Raw genomic sequence first — 24,208 nt, 5'->3', positions numbered from 1 at the left:
AATCCGAAGCGAAAATGGTTTGAAAATAGGACAAAGCAGTTGAGTATCCAATACGTGACAATGACACATAAACAGAAATTCATGATACGATCACGAAAAAACACAAATTCGTGACAGTACGAAAAAGAATCAAAAAATTACGTGACTATAGGCACATAATTTTGTGAGACTGGCTTTTGGCATACCAGTACATTAAGTGTAAATGGTCTTAAATTAACTTTTAGAAAATCTCTCAGTTCAACACAATAACTCATTTCCCTTCAGCAATATTTATATTAAGCCATGCCTATTAATTAACACTTCTTAATTCATAATACTAATGAATGGTTTTGAGCTGTAATGCGCCTTGCGCATTAATTAATTATGAATTCCTTAGAGAAATGACACACACACACACGCACACACACACACGCACGCACACACAAAAAACAACAGACACATTAAATTTTCCAAAACACAGAGAAATGCTGGGAAAATGCTTTAAAATGTATTTAAGGCAAAATCAAATAAATGCTTTTTTGCAACCATGAAATTTAAAACCATTGCTGCCGATATATTGTTAAAATAACAGTTTATATTTCAAATTCAACGATTGTCCTAATGAGGTATTGGCAACAGCACCAATACCAGATTGTCGCTGCAAAAGTGCCCGTGTTGAGAGCCCCCCTAGGTATGGCCCCTATGGTGAGGCAGTGCTTGATAGCTGAAGGAATACGGGGGCAGAAAGCGCACTCGCGGAGTTGGAAACTGGATGGAGCCGATTGAAGTACACACTTTAGTTCTATCAAGTGGATTTTGACAGCGGATCCCGGGTTTTTGCCTGAAGACTACGCCGTTTCCTACTGGATCTTATAACGTGACCACTGGGAGCAAACCTATTATCGACAAGAAACACAGCTGGCATGCGCTAATATGGAAACCAAACCATTCTTGTCTCTAGGTGAGTTTGACTCAAGGGAAATATGTTTTCTATTATGTTAACGTCACTGTCATGCAGAGGTGACGGCATGTATCAGTTTGTACTCAGTAGTGGTAAACTAAAGCATGTACACGCGACCATGCAAACCTTAAACTTGTTTGTTTTCTTTTATAACAACCTTTATTAGGCTACTTTAGAGGTAATGGATAAGTAATGAAAATAGTAAGCTGGGAGACTTTGTAAGTCATAATAATAAATGAGGATTGTCTTTAACAATCATTCATTTTACAGTTATTATTAGTTTTTATATCGTTATTACTGTTATTATATATATTGTAAATGTGTGCTATTGATAGACTTGAATGAAACAGCGCGCGTTTTTCAGTTGTGCGCAAATGTATCAATTTTAAATGTATCCAAATCGATACCTCAGGAGTTTTCGCGGTCACTTCAAAGGGCGGCACTCTGAGCTGTGGGGATTTTCAAGACTATCAAAATCTCTCGGATTTATCAAGGTCGTCTCTCTTCTCTATGTGCTGTGACCATTGGGAATGACATTTCATACCTGAACTCTCTTAAACACACCAGTGAGATTCTTTACTTTGAAAAAAGATTAAGTCTCCTTGGTTTGAAAAGTCTAACTAACTCATTTTAAAATTGATGGTACAGATGCTGCTGTTAAAGCACGCATTAAACTTGATTTTTTTCCCAGCACTGTGTTTATAAACGTATCCTCTTCTTAGTTAAAACCATAATGTAAAAAGCACATTCTTGTGCTTTATGTGGCTAACTTTACTGGCATTTTTTAAAGGTTCTCTTTGTAGGTCACTTTGAGGACCACAACCTTTCCCAGCAGCGTCCCAAGTCCATGAGCGTTTATTGGGAATAGAGGGTCCCATTGTAAAAGGGTCAGTATGGCGAAGGGGGTGTACGGGATGCCGGACCACCCCAATAAAAAAGAGAACCAGTTTGGTTTACGACAGAGCATTTTTGTGTTTCTGAAGAGGTGATTGGTCCTTTGTGAATGTCCGCAGCTGTCAGTTTTATAAGAGCGGCTTTAAAGAGAAAGTTAATTGCTTAAAGTGACAGTGTCTCACAGACGCCCTCCAGTCACTGTCTGTCTCCAAATCAAAAGCAGTATTGGCCCTTTCCAGACGGGGCCAAATTGCACTTGAGAAAGTTCGCTCCAAGTGTCAGGTGATACACAAACAGATTCGGTCATGCACCGGAGGGGGAGCGTGTGCTTATGTCTACTCTTGTTTCACTATTGTACACAAACTGTTGCAGTTCAGGCATCTGCTCTTCAAACCTTTTTAAGGATGATGAAAGATCCATGGGGCCGACAGAGGGCTGCCTGTTAATCATTTGCTCCGTCCACTGTATGCATGAATCTTTGATAAAAGCAACTCTTGTACTTTTGGACTTTGTTTGTTTGCTTACATACATACTGTATAGAATAATATTTTGTATACAATCTACAACAGGGTCCAAAGGTCTAGGTCCATAATGAAAATATGGATGTATATAAATACAGAAATTGTAAATACAAAATTTAGGATTTCTTTAAAGGAGCAGTATGTATTATTGACATTGAGATTGAACTTGGTACCGCCAAAAAACAACTTGTGAAGTCAAAGCCGGATTGAGTGTATGCATGCTTAATTTAAGCAAAAGTATGTTTACATAAATTTGTGCACATTTAATGTTTTCGGTGATGTCATATTGCATTTAAGACCATAATATCACAAACCTCTGACATCAGCAGCTGCTTTCGTTGAGATCCTGTCATTTATTCAGTGGTGCTTAATGTTGGTGCTTAATGTTGTTAATGGGATTGTACTTGACCTCATGCATGGCAATTCAGTTTAACTTAATGGATTTAGAGAATCCAGAGAATGTGCAATGCCTTTCCCATCTCTACTTCTATATCTTTATAGCAGTAAGTGACGTTTAGAGTGTGTTTGTATGGTCAGACAGAATAGGCTTTAAAGGGGACATTTCACATTTCACTTTTTTTAAGATGTCAAATAAATCGTTGGTGTCCCCTGAGTAGGTATGTGAATTATTACCTTTAAAAATACCATATAGATAATTTATTATAGCATGTTAAAATTGCCACTTTGTAGGTGTGAGCAAAAATGTGCCGTTTTTGGGTGTGTCCTTTTAAATGCAAATGAGCTTATCTCTGCACTAAATGGCAATGCTGTGGTTGGATAGTGCAGATTAAGGGGCGGTATTATCCCCTGCTGACATCACAAGGGGAGCCAATTTTCAATTAGCTATTTTTTTCACATGCTTGCAGAGAATGGTTTAACAAAACTAAGTTACTGGGTTGATCTTTTTCACATTTTCTAGGTTGATAAAAGCACTGCGGACCCATTATAGCACTTAAACATGGAAAAAGTGAGATTTTCATGATATGTCCCCTTTAATACTCCATTTTGTACAGAAGCAGGTCATTGCCAGTGTAATGACTTTATATGTTTTAGTCTGCATCTGACTTTTTTTCGAGAGCTGTGACAGATGAGTTAATTGAAGGTCCAGCTAATTACCAGGTGCAAACTTATGAAGTCATCTTTTCATGAAAGACACTGAACTCATATTTACAAACTGACCTCTGCCTTTGCCAACACAGTTGATCAAAGTAAAACTTGTATTGTTAGCTAATAGTTTTACTTCTTGCACCACCTCGTTAAATTTGCAGTCATCATAAGTTGCTTCAAACAGATTTGTCTTTAAAGGCGCTCTAAGCGAATAATGTGCGACGTCACTTCCTGTTGATGTTTGAACTGTTTTCAAACAGACAGAGCGTAGCTAACTCCTCCCCCTCCCTTCCGTGCTTTCATGAACGTGCCCAACCCCCACCCCCAAATCCTTCTTGTCGTTTATTGGCTGGAATACTTTGTTATGGTTTCTGTTTGTAGGTTTGGCCATTTGTTGATATTGCCGTTTGTGAAGCCTGGGCTGTCTACAGAGATCGCGTTTTTTTACAGTTTGATCAGCGGACAGGCAGCAAGCAGATAGTGAGGAGATGTTTCCGGTATGTAACAAAAAATGTTTTATGGTCTAAAATGCTTCAATTCGCTTAGAGCACCTTTAAATGCAACACAACATGAGTTGTCAGACGTAAACAGGTTGTCCGATGACCGATGAAACTTTGTAAGTTGTAAGTGACTTTGTACGGCTTAAATAAATTGATTGCAACCAATTACCTTAAAAAAATTGAGTAAATTGAATGAATCTTTTTTTTCAGTGCAAGCTCTTTGATGACTGTAAATGTTAACTCTTTTTCTAGATAGAGTAATACCACAGATGTTGCCTTTGTTATATTACTTGCTGTAATTCGGTAGCCTATATTGTTGCTGTTTAAATAGAGAATCAAATAAATAAGCACAACAAATATAAATTTTACACAAAGCAATTTAATATAACTTTAAAAAGGCTTATGTCTGTTAAAAGCAATGAAAATAAAACACTTCCCAGTCTTCACTGTATAAATTAAATATAGACGTATTCGTATAAAGTACAACAGTTCTTCAGTCAAGAGCAGAGAGTGATTTTATTAAGAGATGAATTTGGTTACTGTAGACAGGCTGTCTGTATGGGCGCGTTGGGTGTACACGGACAAGAGCAGCTACGAGTAAAATTAAAGTTTAAATGGTCAAAACTATAAAAAACGCATGCAAATAATAAACTTTCTGAATGAAGTTGCAAAGTCCGCGATAGATATGTGTTATGTTTATGCCGTTTGATGGATATGCATTGCGCTGTTAGGACTGGAGTGCATCCTCATTGAAAAAATATAAATTTAAAATTCAGGTCGCACATGAGCAACGGGTTGTAAAAATGCTCGCACTGCTTAAAATGTTTTCCAATTGAAGCTGCATACAGGAGCCCTATGATAACAAAAGTAAACAGAAAGATTGGTTCATGAGATCAGCAAATTTAGTGAGTACTGATTAGGGCTGGGCAAAAAAATCGATTTTTTGATTAATCGATTTTTAAGCTGTGGTCGATTAAAAATCGATTCTCAAAGAGCAGAATCGATTTTTTTTTTCATATTTATTTCCGCAAACATTGAACGGAGGAATGGAAGCATTTTAGATTTTGCAAGCAAGACGTGTTGTGGCTTTTAATTTCTTTTTATTAATTACCCATCTTGTAAACTGCTTTTCACTGTTCTTTTTTATTAATATAGTATGTGTATTAAATCTATATTCATTGAGTTGAATCGAGAATCGAGTATAAAAACCTACCTGAGAACCAGAATTGAAAATTTAATCGAGAATCGGAATCGAATCGATTTGATAGCTTGTGAATCGAAATCGAATCAATCTGGAACATCTGAATCGATACCCAGCCCTAGTACTGATCAAGTCATTTAATGCGAAACTGTTCGGAGCATCCGTATTGTATCCATTAATTTTGCACAGTAACATTAGCACAGTGTAGTTGATAACATTAGATATGATATATGAACGAAGGTAATTTACTTGTCATTTCTTTTCCTTGTTATCAGAAATAAACTACTGTTAAATAACTATGTTGTTATTGGTTCTCTGTGGAAGTCTACCAGAACTTGCGTTTAGTCCACAAAACCATTAGTTTATGTTGTTGCTGCTGAAACTGTCTATAGAAAAGCATCTGCAAAATGCAAACATGCATTTCGTATAAAAATGCATACATGACGTGTTATATGTAATGTTAGGTTAATCTCTATGCACATGGTTCAGGAGAACAATCGTATTTTAATCAGTTTTATGTGTTTTGTTCAAGACTTTGTCGCAAAGGAAGAACGAGTCAGAACACATAAAGCGATAAATTGCCAACCCTCAAGTTGTCTTTGTTTTGCTGAACACAAAATTATTTTTTGAAAAATGCTAATGACCAAACAAAACTGGGGCACCATTCACTTACATAGGATTTTTATTCCTACCATGAAAAAAGACTACCCTAGACCTGCTTGGATACAAATAATCTTCAAAATATCTTCCTTTGTATTCAGCAGGACAAAGACATTTTTACAGGTTTGAAACAACTTAAGGGTGAGTAAGTGATGACAGAATTTTCGGTAAACTAATCCTTTAAACTTAAAGTGGAACTTAAAGGGGCCATATTATGAGATTTTTTTTAAAGATGTAAAATAAGTCTTTGGTGTCCCCAGAGTGCTTATGTGAAGTTTTCGCTCAAAATACTCCACAGATAATTTATTATAGCATGTTAAAATTCCCATTTTGTAGGCATGAGCAAAAATTTGCCGTTTTGTGTGTGTACTTTAAAATGCAAATGAGCTGATGAAATCCAAACACCGATCACAATGATGGTGGTTTGTTGTAATTGAAACTCAATTGTGCCGTCAATAATTTTTTCTTTCTCTCTTTCTCTATGCACTAAATGGCAGTGCCGTGGTTGGATAGTGCATAATAAGGGGCGGTATTATTGTAATTGGCCTTGCTACCTACCTCACAAAACAGGCGAAATCTTAACAACCTAATTTTTGCTTGCAAAGAATGGTTTACCAAAACAAAGTTACTGTGTTGATCTTTTTCACATTTTCAAGGTTGATAGAAGCACTGTGGACGCGATTATAGCACTTAAACATGGAAAAAGTCAGATTTTCATGATATGACTTTCTTTAAAACTAACCTTAAGCTTCTGCTAACTGTAAATATTGTCTGTTGTTACCCTTTAGGTCTTTCTTTTACTGTACATGCTGTATGTAGCTCTTTTGAAGGATATGAGTGACTGCAGAACAGTCAGTAATTCAGATATCTGATGGAGATATGGATCTTGCGTATCGTCTCCCACGAGAGCAGCAAATTAAACACACACAAAAAATCCCATTAAACAGCAACAGGGCCACCAAACTACCGTTCATCTGATACTCAAACAGGTGTTGTGTGCTGCACTTATACCCTACAGGACAGAAGGATTTAATTTACACCCTGAAGAAAATGGCAATTTGTAAGTGAGCTTCGGTAACTTTGAGTCATTGTTTGTTTTAGAATTGCCCCAGTGGTATTTTGTTTTATTTCCTTTAGATATTTGATAATCGGTGGTTGAACCTTTGCTACGTATTTTAGAAAAGATAACTTAAGGTACAGTTTACCTTAGGGATAGTAAAAAAAATCTACTGTCGCAACATTTATTGAGAATTATTGATTTATTGTTCACATCGTTGCTTCTTTTAAAAACTTTAATGAACAAGAAAAGCTGGAACACATCTTCTGTACACTGAGCTATCTTATGACCCCATGTTTAGTATAAGAGTGACCTGTACTGTATGTTTTTCAGATATTCACCTTTTGTATTCTGTGAAAGAAAGAAGGTACAGGCTTGAAATGACATGAGGGCAGATAAGTAATGACTGAATGTTCATTATGGAGGTAACGCGTTAAATCAGAAGTGTTTGTGAGTGCTAATCCAGGTATTAAAGTGTAAAGAATGAAAGCAAGATTAGTTATGGTGACTCAGGTGTCACACAGACTATCTTTCTTCCTGGATGTGTTGAGAGTATTTTTGTGCATACATGTTGTTATTAGCATGCATGATTTCCTTTAGCCCTTCATGCTTAATGCATGAGCTCTGTTGACAGGAGACACATTTGCGCTATATTAGCATAGCAACAGTCGCAGTAAAGAGCATCTGCCACCACGTGTGTTTGTTAAATCACTTTTCCTGACATTGAAGAATGTCAACGCTTGTTTGAACTGCTCTGAAAGCTCAGCGCTGTCAATAGCTGTGATTATATTTTTTTGATTGACTTCCCCTCCTGTCTATAGATAGAAATTTCTTGGCAAAAATAGTCACTTTTTATTTTTAATATTGTCATGTGAAGTTGCCCTAGGGTTTTATTATATAAGCTTGTCAATGCATGCCTTCAACATTCTTTTATAAAGCAGATCTTAATGCACACTGCTATATGAAGAGAGCGTCAGACAGACAAACATTTAATTAGGTTTTTTATGATATATTTGTTATGTAAGGGATAATGTAGAGGCAGCCGGTAGTTATCGGGAAATAAGCCCCGACAGTGTGATCAGGACCCGACGCGAAGTGGAGGGTCTTGTATCACACTGAAGGGGCTTATTTCCCGATAACTACCGGCTGCCTCTACATTATCCTGCTTATTACACGGCTACTTCCCACATAAGAAAAAAAACTGGACATGAATATGAATTTGAAACATTTTATTGGCATATTTGTTTTAAATTAACATTTTTATCCTTCCGCGAAACTTTGCACAGCTAGATGCATAAAATGATCGTAATACCTTATTAAGATCCTCTGCTTCATACTTGTCTGTCTGCATTTTTTTCTATTTTAGCCAGTCTTTGAGAAGTTTTAATGCCCATTCTGTATTTTTTGTGTGTTGGCTTCGTAGCTGTCATGCTCTATTTTGTCAAGTTCAGTCTCAGTAAGCTCTCTGGTTCTTGTCCTTGTTCTTTGTTCGTTCTTCTATCCACTGTTTTAATGTTTTGTTTTTTCCATACATTAAAATTATGGTTGTCCCATGTTTGTCACAAGATAGCGCCAAACAGCTAGTAATCTTTATTGGCGCGGAACGATTTTAATTGTACAAGTAGTACCGGCTATGCGTTATTACTTTGGAGCGGTTATTATTTGAAAAGAACGAACCTGCAGATGTCTCAACTGACCAATCAGAATCAAGCATTCCAGAGAGCCGTGTAATAAAATCAATTAATTTAAATATAAAGATTTTAGGAGCTCACTAAATGGCATCTCTGTCAAAAATGAGATGATATTAACAGAATGCTCTCAGCATGCATTGTATCTTCGTCAAATGCTATTGCTTTAAATCCGCTTAATCCAGGCCTGTAAGTTAACTCCGGTTAGCATTGCATTGTGCGCCAATCTTTCAAACATGGTAATGAGCGTCACATTTGCAATAATAAAATTTTGCACAATTATATTATCGCAATCGATATATCTTGTATATGTTACATGTGCTGTTAACATGCTCTGGAGATATGAGATATGTTTTAGGTAACCTTAAGCTTCTTTTTGAAACAAGAAATGAGGGATTAAAACCTAGAATAAAAATTTGTGAGTAATAATAAAAGAATAAACTTTTATTCAATGTAACATTGCTTTACTTTGAGTTAACGTTCAAGACGTTTTTCTTTATAAGAATTATGCTCTGGCTCGGACTCGATTGTATGTGGTTCATTACCTAATGCCGGGACCGGGGCTTAACATCTGCGGCTACATCCACTCAGTTTATCGGACGGGCCACTCGCCTCTCTTGGCGCTTTTGACTGCAACACGCCACGCGTATTTTTAAACGCACACACACGAACAGGAATATCTGGGCCAATCAAAGGGAGGGGTCCACCCTTCACTAACTCTGATTGGTTTATACCCCAACATGGACCTAATGTGTGCTTGTTGTTGAACCAAAGGGAGACTTTCAGACTCAGAGACAGAGTTGTAGAGACTTTTAATCCATCGAACGACCTAATATTTTTTTAAGGCGCACCAGTGGCGGCTCGTGACTGCTCATCTGAGGATGCGCAAATTCAAAATAAGTGTTCGGAGTGTTACATGTGTTGCTTGCGTTTTCAAAATATGTGTTTGTTGCGTCATGTAAACCATGTGCATCACGTGCTTTGTCAAAATAAGTGCATGCTGCACACACGTCTAAACCATTTCTAATAAAAGAGATGCTGACGTTCACGCAATACACGCAAGACACTCCCTCAACACTAAACTCTGATTACGCATGAGATTATGTGAGTATCTGGCAAACGCAAGCATCTCTTTTATCATAAACCCTTTAGACGCATCTGCAGCAGGCTCTTATTTTGACAAGACACGTGATGCACAAAAGATCTCTCGATGCGCAGAACACATATTTTGAAAAAAGGAACCACACACATGATGGGCTACATACATGTTGTGACGAACTTTGCATCGAGCTTCCTCGAAAAAAGAAGTCACCGGCCGCCACTGAGGTGCATCATTGAGAAATTTGGTCGCACTTTCAAGGCCTGGCTTATGCATAACTCAACATGATCTCACCACAATATCTCATAGTCACAAAATATTTTATTAATTTCTTTGTGTCCATGGCACGAAATTCAGCTTTTTTCATGCCTTGAGCACAAATGTCTTTTTCGTGTCACTCAGCACGAATTTCTATGGGCACGATTTTCTTTTTCGTGTCATTTTATGTATTGTTTTCTCTTTTTTCTATTTTTAAATCATTGTCGCTTGGGGTTGGGCTCAGATTTGGGGTTCGGATGTACTTTTATGTATTGGTTTCTACATGTTTTTCTACCACTTTAAAATTATTCTCGCTTGGAGTTGGGGTTTGGGTTAGAATGTCTAAAAATGTAAAGTGATTCTAACCCCAAGCTACAATGGTAAAAAAGTAGGAAAAAGCTTTGAGAAAACAATACATTAAATGACACGAAAAAAGAAAGGCGTGCCATGGACACGAAAAAAACATTTAAAGACATTCGTGCTCAAGGCACAAAAAAGCTGAATTTTGTGCCATGGACACAAATAAATTTATCAAACTCTAAAAACTGAGCTACAGGAATCATATACAGTATTTTATTGTATTGTTTTATTGTTTCCACCAAACTTGTTTTATTTACTGGGTCAGCTAATATTCAAGATATTTCCTTTCTTTTTCTTTTTATAGTCCCCAGTTATGTTTTTTCTCATACTCACATTTTTATTATAAATGTATAATGTCCCATCGATTTGTAACCCACCTATTTACCATAATGCGAACCAAATTGCCTTTCTTCCTTTCTATACTCCCAGGAGCAAGATTCTTTTGCAGGTCTTCCTTGTAAAAGTAACGCAGAAAAATGAGTCATAGCAGCACCAGCCTTAAACTTATGTCATCTGTACTATTTCCAGCCTCCCACCAGTCCTGTGCGGCGCTGGTAATTGCACACGTTGATTGTACAGATTTTCATTTTGTTTCTAATAACTTAATAGAGTCATGACTCATGTGGCTAGATTGCTCTAATTGCTTTTGCATACCCATTTACACTCCATGAAAATATTGTGTTTTCCCTTTATTATAAAAAAAACACATTCAGCATTAAATGTCATCGGTATACCTCAGTGAAAAAATGCTTGACATTTTTGCATGATAAATAGAAAGACAATAGCACAGTTTTTCTCTGTAATAAATGTAGCTCTCACATCCTGTTGGAATTACGTGTGGCATTGACATATGACACGTTGTCGTGTAGCAATTTGTGTGTGCGTATGTACAGTGTGTTCTCCCTGAGGCTCTGTGAAAAAACTGTGACTGGATAACTAACCAGATCTTGTTTCAACTTTTCTCGTTTCGAAGCTTTGAAACTCAATCTCAAATTCACCTTCAATCAAAACATTTAAGCATAAGTGACAAGTAAACGCTCTCTCATTTGCAAGTCGCTTTGTATAAAAGCGTCCGCTAAATAAATAAATGCAAATGTCAATGGGTCCGTAAGGCCACTGTAATCTTGACTATCCATTTTTTTCTTTTAAAAAATTGATTAGGATTTGTGATTTCTAAACCCTTTACTTCTGATAAAATCACTGTAATGTTCAATTAGATTATTGCTTTTATAAAAAAAACTTTATTATGTAAGATACCCAGGGCCCTATCTTGCACCCAGTGCAATTGACTTTGTCAGTGACGCATGTATCATTCGTATTTTGCACCGGCGCACAGCGGGTTTTTCCCTCCACAGACGGACGTCGGCAAACTAGGGAATGAACTTGCGCTCCCTGGGCGGTTCAGCGCAAAAAAGGAGGCGTGTTGCGGTGCAAACCATCCCTGATGCTATTTTGCAGTTTCAAAAAACAATTGCGCCACTGACCAGAAAAAACTAGTCTAAAGTCAGTGGCGCGATGCGCGTTGTTCATTATGCTATTTTAAGGGCGCATGATTGACCATAATGTATAGCGTGCACAACGCGCATACACTTTGCCTATCTAATCTACACAGATGCAACAGTTATTTTTGCAGATCATACATTTTTATAATAAAAAATATTAACACATGAGATAAGGGGAATCATAGTGGTGAGCATTGTGGAGTTTTTATTTATTGTGTGGCTGCGTAAAAAAAATTATCATGCAAATAACGATTAAAATATTTTCATAAGAAACCTTAATGTATATGAACTTGATATGTAAGTGTACTTTGGGGTTGGACCTTGCTTGCGTTTCTTGGGTCCGATTTCAAAGCCCCCAAACCCTTTCAGATCCACCTCCCGTAACACGGCGTGCCGATTTATGCTGGCAAGCTTGGAATTCCCCCGTCTCCTGACATCATTGTAGTGCATGGCGCAACGATGGGGATGCCAGCTGATGAGACAATTGTGGCTATTTCCTCTCACGCCTGTTTAATCTACGCTGATTTGGGCGGGTTTCTCCTATCCCCATACAAAACAACTTCTCTGTCTTTGACTGCTCTTACAAGAACGTCGGTCTCCTCGGCTGTGAACCGCTCCTGGCAAATCAAATCCTGCGCCTGGTAAATCCGTCATAATAATAGCAACCTGCCATGAAACTTGCGCCCTTGCGTTTAAAGGGAATTTTGGATAGCGTTCTGATTGGTTTATTTGACGTTACGCCCAAACCACACCTATGAATATTGAACCTACTTCAGACCAACCCCTTATTGATTTGTGCCTGGCGCAAGAGTTATTTCTCCCGCCAGGAAAATAGCAACAGCGCCCAAGATCCGCCCACAAACTCACTTGCGCATTGCGCTTCGCACTTGCGTTTCAGATCGTTAAAATAGGGCCCCCAATGTTTAATAAATTAAATAATTTTGTTAAAAAATAATGATTAAACATGACTGAAGTTCATCCATCAAGTTCGTTGTCCTCACTGTAGACTGATTGGTAGTCAACATAGGAACTGTGTTACTAAAATAGTTTTCTTTTATCAAGGGAAAAAGCAAAAAAGTCTGCATAGCCGTTTTTTTATTTACATGTAAACGCATGAAAACAGGTTTGCATAATAACAGTGGCGGCCGGTGACTTCTTTTTTCGAGGGCGCTCAATGCGAAGTTTATCACAATGTAGCCCGTCATGTGTGTGGTTCGTAATTTCAAAATATGTGTTTGTTGCGTCATGTGAACCATGTGCATCACGTGTTTTGTCTAAATAAGTGCCTGATGCAGACGCGTCTAAAGGGTTTTTGATAAAAGAGATGCTCGCATTTGCCAGATACTCGCATAATCTCATGCACAATCAGAGTTTACTTCTTGCGTGTATTTTGTGAACGTGAGCGTCTCTCTTTTATCATAAACGGATTTGACGTGTGTGCAGCAGGCACTTATTTTGACAAAACAAGTGGTCCACATGACGCAACAAACACATATTTTGAAAACGCAAGCAACACACCTGACACTCCAAATACATATTTTGAATTTGCGCCCCTCGGATGAGCAGTCACGAGCCGCCACTGCATAATAAGATGATTTTTAAAAGACATATGCTAATGTTGTGCATGTAAATGCACCTAATCTTAGCATAAGAAAGTACAAGACTCCTCTTGCCATTTGCAAACACAACCCATCTGATGTCACAGGACTTTGTGCATATCTTACGAGGTGGCTAAGTTGTACAAAAATGTATGATTATTTGAAAAAAAAATCTAAATGACACACCACCCCTAACCTTGCTCCTAATCCCAATATTACTGGGGCGAAAGCAGATCCTACAAATTTGATCGTACAAATTCATACTATTTAGTCACCTCATAAAATACATACGAATTGTGCCGGCACAACCTATGTTGCAGACTGACATAATTTCTCCATTGTCGTCTTTGCATCAGATGACAAATTGTAGATTGCATGTAGTTTTTCACCTTTTGGCATGAAAAATAAGACATGGACTAAATTGTGCTATACATTCCGTTCGGCTCCTTTATGTGCTTATGTTTCCATCCAGACTGATTTAAATGTCTCTGGGGTAAAGTTGCACTTGAGTTGCACTGTAAAGAATGTTTAGGAACAAACCAACCTTCCACCCTTTGCCCTTAGTCGGACAGATTATATTCCAAACCATCAGACATGTTTGATTTAATTTGTTTGGTAACGTGATACAGTATCATTCTCATAAAGATGGATTTGATGGTTTTTCGACATTTGCTTCATTGCATTTTTCAATGTAACCGATGGCAGGACGGGACTTGACATATTCGCTGTCTTCATCGTCATTTGGCTTTATGTTCTCTCAGGGTTGTTTACATTGGCGAGTGTGTGATTTGGTACAGCAGGAAGTCATAAGAGAACAATGAGGAGGCGAGGAACAGGATGTCAGTGAGATGTGTGTGTTTGCCTGGAAGGGAGCTGTTTACCTGATGGAGACCCGCGGCTTTAATCAAACCCCCTGTCTGAAAACATGTGTTGATATACATCAGTCGATGCATAACAGTCATTTGCAATAAAATTAACAGATCTCGCCACATGCACGTTTAACGGCATGTATTTATTGGATGAGAAACATTGTATCAATTGGTTGTTTGTTTAAAACTAACATGAATGACAGACACACTGTCACTTGACTGAAATTAGATGTAGGCCAATCTCCAAAAAGTACATCCATCCATCATTAAAGTATTCCAGATGACTCCATTGTGTTGAAGGAGGCTCCGCGTTAGGACAACGCCGGCTCGGTCAAAGACAAAGCAACTTTTGGCTCTTTGAGAAAATTTATTTCATCCACCTTATCCCATCTTGTCAGCATGTGTTGTCGCAAATTTGCATTATGCTGAACACACGTTGATGATATTAGGCCCTATTTCAACGATCTAAGCGCATGGTCTAATGCGCATGGCGCACGGACTAAATGGGCGTGTCCGAATCCACTTTTGCTAATTTAATGACTGGAAAAAATGGTGCAATAAACCAATGAGAGTCTCAGCTCTCATCCCCTTTAAAAGCCAGTTGCGCTGGTGCTATGTCTAATCTCTATTTAGATGACAGACTTTGTAAACTGAAAAACTTAAGCGGAGGAAGAAGATCCCCAGTTTAAGATTAATGTTAAATAATAGTGTTGTTTTTCACTTGTATTGAAATTGTTATTTTTTTATTAAAACCTTTTAAACCCGTTTTCTTTTAGTCATGAAAGTGAAAATAGCAGGCTTTTAATTGCTGTAAATGTATGGCTATCCAATATCATCAAAAAATAATTTACAAGTATGTAAGAAAAGGTTTGTACTCTAAAAATACTTTATTTGTAACAAACAGGAGATAAAGAATTTACAAATGTGCAGAGAGCCGAAGTGTTTCAGAACCCGGACAGCGCCATGAGTTTGTTTTTAAGGCATTACATAAAAATGTTTCTCATCTCACCATATCCACAGGTACAGAGTCATCATATACAATAAATCCATGAGGTAGCATTAAAAAAAAACATTTAAAAACAGATGCATTTGTTTAAAGCAAAGCATTTATTACCAGGCTGCAGGTGAAGCAGCTCTTTACGCCTTCTAACATCTCATAATTAGTCCTCATTTATGTCCAAGAGACTCAATAATAATCTTTTACATTTAAATGCTTTACTATATTTAAAAGCTTTTCTTGTGCTGCTGCGCATCCATGTATGTGATAAGCAAACCCGCATTTGTTGTTCCGTTTATAGGCGCATATTTCTAACGCGCCCATTAAATAACAAAAACACTATTGCGCCAAAGACTTTAGACTTTAGACCAGGTTTTATTTGGTCAATGGCATAGTCTATTTTAGTTGCCTCAAAATGGCAACGTGCCAACAATGCGCTTGAAAACACCTTGTTTTTAAATCAGAAGCAAAAATAGCCCAAATTCATTTTCTATTTAAATAAAGTGGTGGTAAACATGAAAATTATAATTGCGCCGAGTTGAAAAGCGATGTGTCCCAATTGGCCAGCTAATCTGAACATTGTGATTGGTCTGAATACCTCTGACGTCAGCCGAAAATGTGACGCTCCTTACCATGTTTAAAAGATGTGCGCACAATGCAATGCTAACAGGAGATGAATTATGATAATGTCGGTCTTGTCCACGTCAACTGGCACAGGAATTAAACCGTTGCATACAATCCGTGTGTTTGTTGTAGTCCAAGTAAAGGGATTTATGTGGGAAACGATAACTCACGTCATTGTTTACTTTGGGGTTTGTATCTTTTGCATATTGTTAACATGTACTAACACACACTTACATACCAAAGAAAATGTAGACCACAGCTGCCCTTTAAAACTATGGCTAATTTCTTAGGGAATTCAAACATTTAAGGATGTAAATTAATGTGGCACTGTTGGCTGTTTTTTGCCTCATGAGGCTCCGTATTTGATGTCTTAGAACTGTCCCTTTAAACTTTTCTTTTGGGTTGTTCAACAAGAAAAAGTGCGAACTCAATGACACATATCCAATTTTGACGGAAAAACAGGAGCAATAGGGTTGAAAAATTGAAATATGCTGCAATATTTCATCAACTCATTTTTTTCCTGTTTCCGTTCGAGTGAAGTACACAGAGTGAACATTATTGTGGTGCCTGTTAATCTCTGTAGCTGCAGCACTGAGCCTCTCAACAGTAATGCTCAAATTATAGGATGTGGAAAAATATTACAGAGAGGCTTTTATTAACAGACTCCGCTGAGAACAGCAAATGTAGTTTTTCCATCTCATACATTTGAACATCTGCCCAAATGCACTCAAAACAACTAACATATGCACACGGACTTAATAAAGAGGTTTTTCACATGTACTGTGGGATGGATTCAGCCATGCCATCTTCTTGTCTTTTTAAACAGTGATGTGTAAATTATGGGTTTCATCTATCTCCAACGCATGACACTTGAGGGATTGCTGTGGTTGAGTTCATTTGGAAAGTATGTTGGCTACACCAAGAATAATTTGTGAGAAATATTTGGCTCACCTACAATCATAATATTGTAATATTATGTAGTGGGAAGAATTATTTAGGAGAGTTTATGGCACGCTGAACATCCTGAGGATTAAGAATAAGTTTTGGAAACAGAGGTTTGGAAATGATTGGATGAGCTCCTTGGAGGATGTTATAATTATTTATATGGGATGGAGTTGTATTTTTAGATCATCAGAGCTGATCTGAATGTTTGATGATGATGTTGAATCTGAGCTCAGATGTTGCTTTTACCTCGGCTGCCTGTTGCTGTATGACATTTTCATTTATACCAAATCCAACTTCTCTCTCCCTCTCTGTATTCTCTCTGAGATGTTTTATTGCTCTTTTAATGCTCAAGCGATCTTTTAGTTACTGGCATACATAAACTACTTAAAATAAAGATACTACAAAAGGTTGCAGTGATATATAACAGCGGTTGGTATTTCTTTTTTTTACTCGAGGGATACACCAGGTTTTGAAATACAGGTGAAGGACTCATACTATGTGAACGACATATTTAGCTTTATTTATTCCAAATTAAAATGTTTACTACTGTACTAGTTGGATATGTTATTGTAGCCAACAACTGCATATAGTTTGCTTTCTCTCATTATTAACTTAAAATATGTATAAATCATGGATAAAAGTAACCAGCTGGATATAAACTAGGGATGCTTAACGATTAATCGCGATTAATCGTTAGCAGAATAAAAGTTTTTGTTAACATCATATATGTGTGTGAACTGTGTATAATAACTTTGTATAAATAAATGTACACACATGCATGTATATGTTTTAGAAATGTATACATTTGTATATACATTTGTATATTTATGTATAATTTATATTATATATAAATATAAATACTTAATATATCAATTTTTTTCTTAAAATTATACATGAATGTGTTCATATTTATATATATACATATTTATTATACACAGTTTACACACATATGTGATGTAAACAAAAACTTTTATTCTGCTAACGATTAATCACGATTAATTGTTTAGCATCCCTAATATAAACGAATGCAAATCGATGGTAATAATCATGACATTAAACATTTGTGTTGGATTTATCTGCGTGTATTTTTGTGAAACTGTTTGCGGGACTACTAATATAAGTGTCCGGTAAGCCTTGATGACAAACTTGGGTTCCTGCTGTTGTTTTTTTGCTAATGCAGCATCTAGTCAGCAAATTAATTACTTACATATAGTAAATTATATATATGCAATACCTACCCAGTCTCACGAAATTACGTACCTAAACTCACATAATTTTTTGATTCTTTTTCGTGATACTGTCACGAATTTCCGCGTTTTTTTGTGATCGTATCACGAATTTCTGTTTATGTGTGATTGTCACGTATTGGTTACTCAACTGCTTTTTCCTATTTTCAAACCATTTTCGCTTCGGTTTAGGGTTAGATTTGGTGTTTGCATTAGGATGTCACTTTAAGTATTGGTTTATACTAGGGATGCACCGATAGGGTTTTTTTGGGCCGATACCGATTTAAACAGACAACTTCTGGCCGATACCGATGCCGATCTCTAGCATCACTTGTTTATACTGTTTTTTTCAGATTTATTTTTTATATTTTCTAAATTTTAAACCATTGTCGCCTGGCGTTAGGGTAAGAGTCGGGTTTGGGTAAGGATGTCATTTTATGTAAATCTAACCCTAAACCGAAGCGAAAATGGTAAGAAATTAGGACAAAACAGTTGAGTAAGTATTATTCTTTTTTAATAATAAATATCTTAATGGAACATGATCTTTACTTAATATACTAATGATTTTTTGGCATAAAAACAATAATTTTGACTCATACAATGTATTGTTGGCTATTGATACAAATATACCCCTTTTGTGGTCCAGGACTAGACATGGATATTCATATTTTCCCTGCTTTTATGAACACATTGTCATATTTTGAATAAAAACTTAAATAAATAAATAATAATACCATGATTATTATGGTGTTAAACATGATTGTTCATTAAATCATGCTACTTTGTACTTATTCATCAGTGCAGGTGCAATCCTAGCAACATCTATTGGACTTGATTGCATCAAATAAGTCAATCTGGACCAAAATCCTAACTTTTATTAGGGGTGTAAAGGTACACAAAATTCACGGTACGTACCTTGGTTTTTTATGTCATGGTTCGGTTTAATTTTGGTGCACTTGGGGAGAATAAAATGCAAATAATATAATTTGGTGTTAATTATTAACATTTTGTAAACACAATTTTGAATAAAAGACCTAGCTTTAAGCTCCAGCGTTGGGTGAAAAAGAGACAAACCCTAGGTTAAATTAACCCCTGAAAATGTTTATATTTGACCTATCAATGGGTTAAAACACCCCAACATTTGGGTTGAAACAAGCCAGCATAGATTAAATTGGGTTTGTCCCTTTTTTACCCACTGCTTTTTAGAGCATTTTTTAGAGTACATAAGAAATGTTTGCTTTTTTATTTAAATTACTGATACTTGTGCATATGAGTTTGAGACAGCTGAGATCTCAAAAAAAAAAGAAAGAACTCTAAAACAGAAAAGAAAGTTGAGTTTGGCAGCTATTTTAAACTTCTTCAGTCCATTCATCCCACCATCACTGTCTCTGCTGTCAGTGTCTGATGAAAGGTTATGAATCAGACCTCTTGTTCTAGCAAACTATCTTGACTATTTCAACAGCCCTGCCAAAGTAGTTTCTGTGCTATTTTTGTTCATATTTACTGACAGGAAATGACACAGCTAAACTTAAAACAAACTCAGGCCATCATTACTACATCATATAAGAATCCAAAGCCGAAGATCTCCGTACTCTGATCCTTTTTAATTTATCACCACAGCAGGGTTTCCAAAACTGGGGTTCGTAAGAATTGCAGGGGGTTCTTGAACTTATGGAAATCATTTAATTAATTACTTACAACTAAATCGTAAGATGCAAATAAATAATTTTAAAATTAAAAAATCTAAATAAAACACTTACTAACAAAGTAATTTTTTACTAAAATATATATATTATCTGTTTAATCTGCATGTCATGTAACCATTACACAACATTACAAAAAATTACCAGAAGAAGGTAATTATAACAATAACTATGTAAAATACGATTGCTAAAATCTTTAAAATGGATGAAACGTCACACTCTAATTAGCATATATGTGACCCGTCACGGAAACCAGGGACACAAGTCGGCAGCACAAGTTTCGAGAAAATGAGAAACAAAGTTTTTTTTTCAAAATTTGTGATTTTCGTTTTATTGCAGAATCTGTTAGTTGAGATCACGAAGAAGCCTCTCCATGTTTGAGATAGCAGTTTTTGTATATTTAAAAGCGTACATTTTGCGTTTGAAATAGGCTTGTTTTTCCGGAGATTCTAGCGTGCAGCGGGGGGCGTCATTGTCTGTGTGTATATTTACATACTGTATAAGCTTTTGTTTTCGCCTCCACCCCCAAAGGGAACAGCGTGACTACTAAATAAGGATAGTTCGCCCAAAAATGAAAATAAGGTAATTAATGACTCACCCTTATGTCGTTCTAAACTCGGAAGACCTCCGTTCATCTTCGGAACACAGTTTAAGATGTTTTAACTTTAGATTTAGTCCGAGAGCTTTCTATCCCCTTCATTGAAAATCTATGTATGGTTTCCATGTCCAGAAAGGTAATAAAACATCATCAAAGTAGTCCATGTGACATCAGTGGGTCAGTAAGATTGTGTTGATGCATCGAAAATACAGTTTGGTCCAAAAATAGCAGAATTACGACTTTATTCAGCATTGTCTTCTCTTCCGGCTCGAGCGTGAAGTCACGTGACTGTAGTGACGCGGCTGCCCTGTTCCTCAGACATGTTTGCTAAGTTTTTTTTTTTTCAAACTTATAGCCTGCGTCTCCCCAGACTGTAAAGCTCGGGCGCACAAAACAAAAGAAAAATAAAAGAAGCTGGGGGCCTGGGGTGGCACAAATAACAGTCAGCCGCATCGTACGTCAGCCGCGTCACTGACTTTATGCGGCGCCGCAGTCGGATGACATCAAAGTATCGCAAGAGCTCTTAAGAAATCTTACGGAGTAGTTTAATTTCGACTCGCTCTCGCGGTACTTTGACGTCATATCCATGTCAGTTCTTGCATTGCAGCATGAGTCCAAACACACAGAAGTTACACAGATATCGTTGTATTCTTCATATAATTGGCTACATGTTTTGTCTATCAATATTTTCCATGAAGTCATTGGCTGATGGAGGAACGAGCGAGCCATTGGTAACATCTCTAAAGGATGTCACGTTTTCGACGGCGCTGTTTGGATGATCTATTATACTACTTCCCTATTTTAAATACAAACTTTGAAAGCGGGTTCATGTGTTTAACGGAGTGTAAGCTCATATACCCTTACATGTTACGATTTAAATAGTCTTCAGATTGTATATTATATTGTATTACCAGACATTCATGCGAAATCTGATGTAAATAATCTGAAACAGACTGGATTCGACTTGTGATCCCCACAAAGGTAAAAAGAGTCATGTTTATTTTTGCGGGTTGTCATTTGGTCATTAAATACTACATATGATGCTAGAACATCTCAAAACGGCTTTACAGGGGGTATGGCTTAGCTAAATGAGATGTAAATGAGCCCTATTGTCTCCCCCAGCTGGAAAGAAGAGTCCCTTTCGTCTCGATTTTCTCGGTTTGAGTATTTCTGAGTTCCTATATTCAAATGGCCACAAATCTTATCAGATTTCCATGTGTTAGACATCGTTGGAAAGCTTAGAAACTGCGCTTTCAGAATCTGTGAATAACTCAAAATGCCCAGATCCGACTTGTGTCCCTACTTTCTGTGACTGGTCACATATGTGACGTCATCATGTGTTTGCTTTTGATCAAGGGTTAGCATCTGAAATATGTTTCACTTCTACTCTTTGATCTGTCACATTATATTGCATTTTAAGACAACTAAATGCCATTTTTACATATGATCTGTTCTGTTGTCAGACATAAAACCAGTAGACTATAAAATAGTGACTAAACATGACCCAGTAACACCTCGTGTTTAATCAAACTGTTGCTAAAATCCTAAACGTGACATCATCTGACAAAATCACCATACATTTACATTGAAGCCTTACTGCTGTTGCTCTTCTTATCAATATATTGCTGTGTTATGACCCCTTTATTATTTTAAATGTGAGTTTTATTGTATATCGGGTATAGCACAGACAATTCGGTGCAAATTTAGAAATTTGAGAGAATACACTGTAACTGTTACACAGAGTTACTACAAAACACGTGCGCAGGCATATAGAGGGAGAGAACGGATGTGTGTGGGAAACACTAATGCTAACCTTTCGTCAAGTCATGATAAACTTGATCAGCCGTCTTCTCTGTCAGTAACATCTGTGACTGTTGACGTTTATGCGAAAAAGAAAGTATACGGAGGAACGGACATTGAAAACACCGCCACCTTTTCACTAAGAGGCGCGCGCTGCACGCAACTTGAGAGAGAAAGGGAGGGGGAGGCGCGTTGAGCGCTTGCAACAATGAATCAAGCCGTTTTTAAAAGAGTAAAATATAAATGTAAATGGGAATCATGAAAAATCTATTTGTAAGTGGCCAGTGTTGATTCTGTGGTGGTGCGCCACGAGTAAATAAATGTATGGGAAACACTGATGAAAAATAAATAAATAAAGTTAAATATGCAATTGTGCTATTAAATTATTTAAATATTTACTGAAAATCCAGGGGTACTTTAATTTTGGTAAAGAAGGTCTGGCTGACAAAAAACTTTAAAAACTCCTGACTTATGCGAAAATGTGTATAAAGCTTGTCGATTACATTGAAATCAATGCAAAGACGCGAACAGATGCAAATCAGTGCAGGGTGATGCAAATGACGCGAATTGGGCAGCGCGTTTGCAGCGAAAATATCAAACTCAAGGGAAAAATTTGCATGAAACTAACTTAAATCCCATAAGTAATCTAGATCGAGGAACGCGATGCTTCACTTTTGGTGTATGTGCAGCATTACAGTAATGTTTGGTTCCTTTTTTATTATAAATTTTATTATATACTTAATCTATAAAAATTAGGGATGCACCAAATGTTCGGCAACCGAAATGATCTGGCCGAAAATTTGTTTTTTGTTATTTTCAGCCGAATAATTTCGGTTTGCGAAGATAAAATAAATGTATACATTTTACCGAACAATGAGGTCTTTGATGACGTGATCAAATAGCAACCAGTGCAGAGTGAGAGACGCACAAATGCAGCAAACATGTTGGTAAAAGCATTTTAAAATGTCAGAGAAAGACGCAAAAAATTATAAAGACCCTATAATGACTATAATGGAATGTTAAAAAATTTAATTGTTAAATAATTTGAAATAAATATAGAAAAAAGGACATTCTGAAAATGTAACTTGTGCAATAGTGAGAAAATTGGCAAAACAATTAGGAAAATTAAAAAGTAATAATTGTTTGGTTGTTCAATATTCAGCTGAGTGTTTCATTTTATTCGGCTTCGGCCTGGAATTTTCCTTTCGTTGCATCCCTAATTTTATGAATAAATAATTTTTTAATTGCAAGTATACGATAGTGTGCGGGAGTTTTGTCTTGTCTGTTGCATCCCTAATAAAAATCCTGTATTTCTTTATCTTTCCCTGTTCTAGCAGGTATTTCTTTTAAGAATCAATGTTAATTGCACTTCTCATGTTCCTTCATAAAGAATCACGTCGTTTTTTCCTCACTATTGTCAGTTGCAACATCTGCATCTGCATCTGCAAAGCATCTGCTAAATTCTCAAATGTAAATTTTATGAAAAACTAACAACTTATCTTTCTCATTCTCATCATTTTCTGCATCAAAATGTCAGCAAACCTCAAAAGCTGATCTTTAGCACAAAAATATGTATTACCCTCATCAATCATGCAGCTGAAGGACCTCGATCTTTCTTCATCTCTATTGCAGCTCTCAAGGCTAACAAAGACACTCGAAGGCTGCCGATGCTCACATAGCCAAGGCTGCAACTTCTGCTTCCACTGTGGTCCAGATTCTAGAGAATCAAGAACCCTTGAAAGAGAGATTTTTATGATGTTCATGATGAATTGAATTACAGGTCTGACCTTTGACCTTAACTTTGATTGTCTTAGTGATGAGATGGAGACCTTGAATACAGGAATCTGCTCGGCGTGGCGCGGCCTCTCATCAAGGTCTTGTAAATGTGAGCTCTGAAAGGAGCAAATATCATGGGTCTCATAAAGAGACCTACAGATTTTGCTTTTAGTTTGTGTGTGTAGGTGTCCTTTGTTGCACAAGGTCAATACTGAGTTCAAGTATTGGGTGGTCTGTAAGTTCACACGCAAAGACAGATGAAATTGAGCCACTTGCAATTTTACC

General features: G+C 36.8%; 1 protein-coding gene across 2 annotated transcripts in view; it reads left to right on the top strand.

Moving 5' to 3' along the window:
• The first annotated feature begins 735 nt into the window (after positions 1–735).
• The window catches only part of rxrab (retinoid x receptor, alpha b), a 76,548-nt gene continuing 53,075 nt past the window's right edge, over positions 736–24,208 (top strand). For both annotated transcript variants that reach the window (XM_065284324.2, XM_065284323.2), the window contains exon 1: positions 736–940. In XM_065284324.2, the coding sequence (XP_065140396.1) occupies positions 913–940 (28 nt within the window). In that variant the 5' untranslated portion in view covers positions 736–912. The remainder of the gene's footprint in view (positions 941–24,208) is intronic.

The sequence above is a fragment of the Paramisgurnus dabryanus genome, chromosome 5 (genome assembly GCF_030506205.2).
Source record: "Paramisgurnus dabryanus chromosome 5, PD_genome_1.1, whole genome shotgun sequence".
NCBI classification, from domain to species: domain Eukaryota; kingdom Metazoa; phylum Chordata; class Actinopteri; order Cypriniformes; family Cobitidae; genus Paramisgurnus; species Paramisgurnus dabryanus.
The sequence above is the reverse complement of the archived record's forward strand: the minus strand, read 5'-3'. Positions and strand labels throughout refer to the sequence as shown.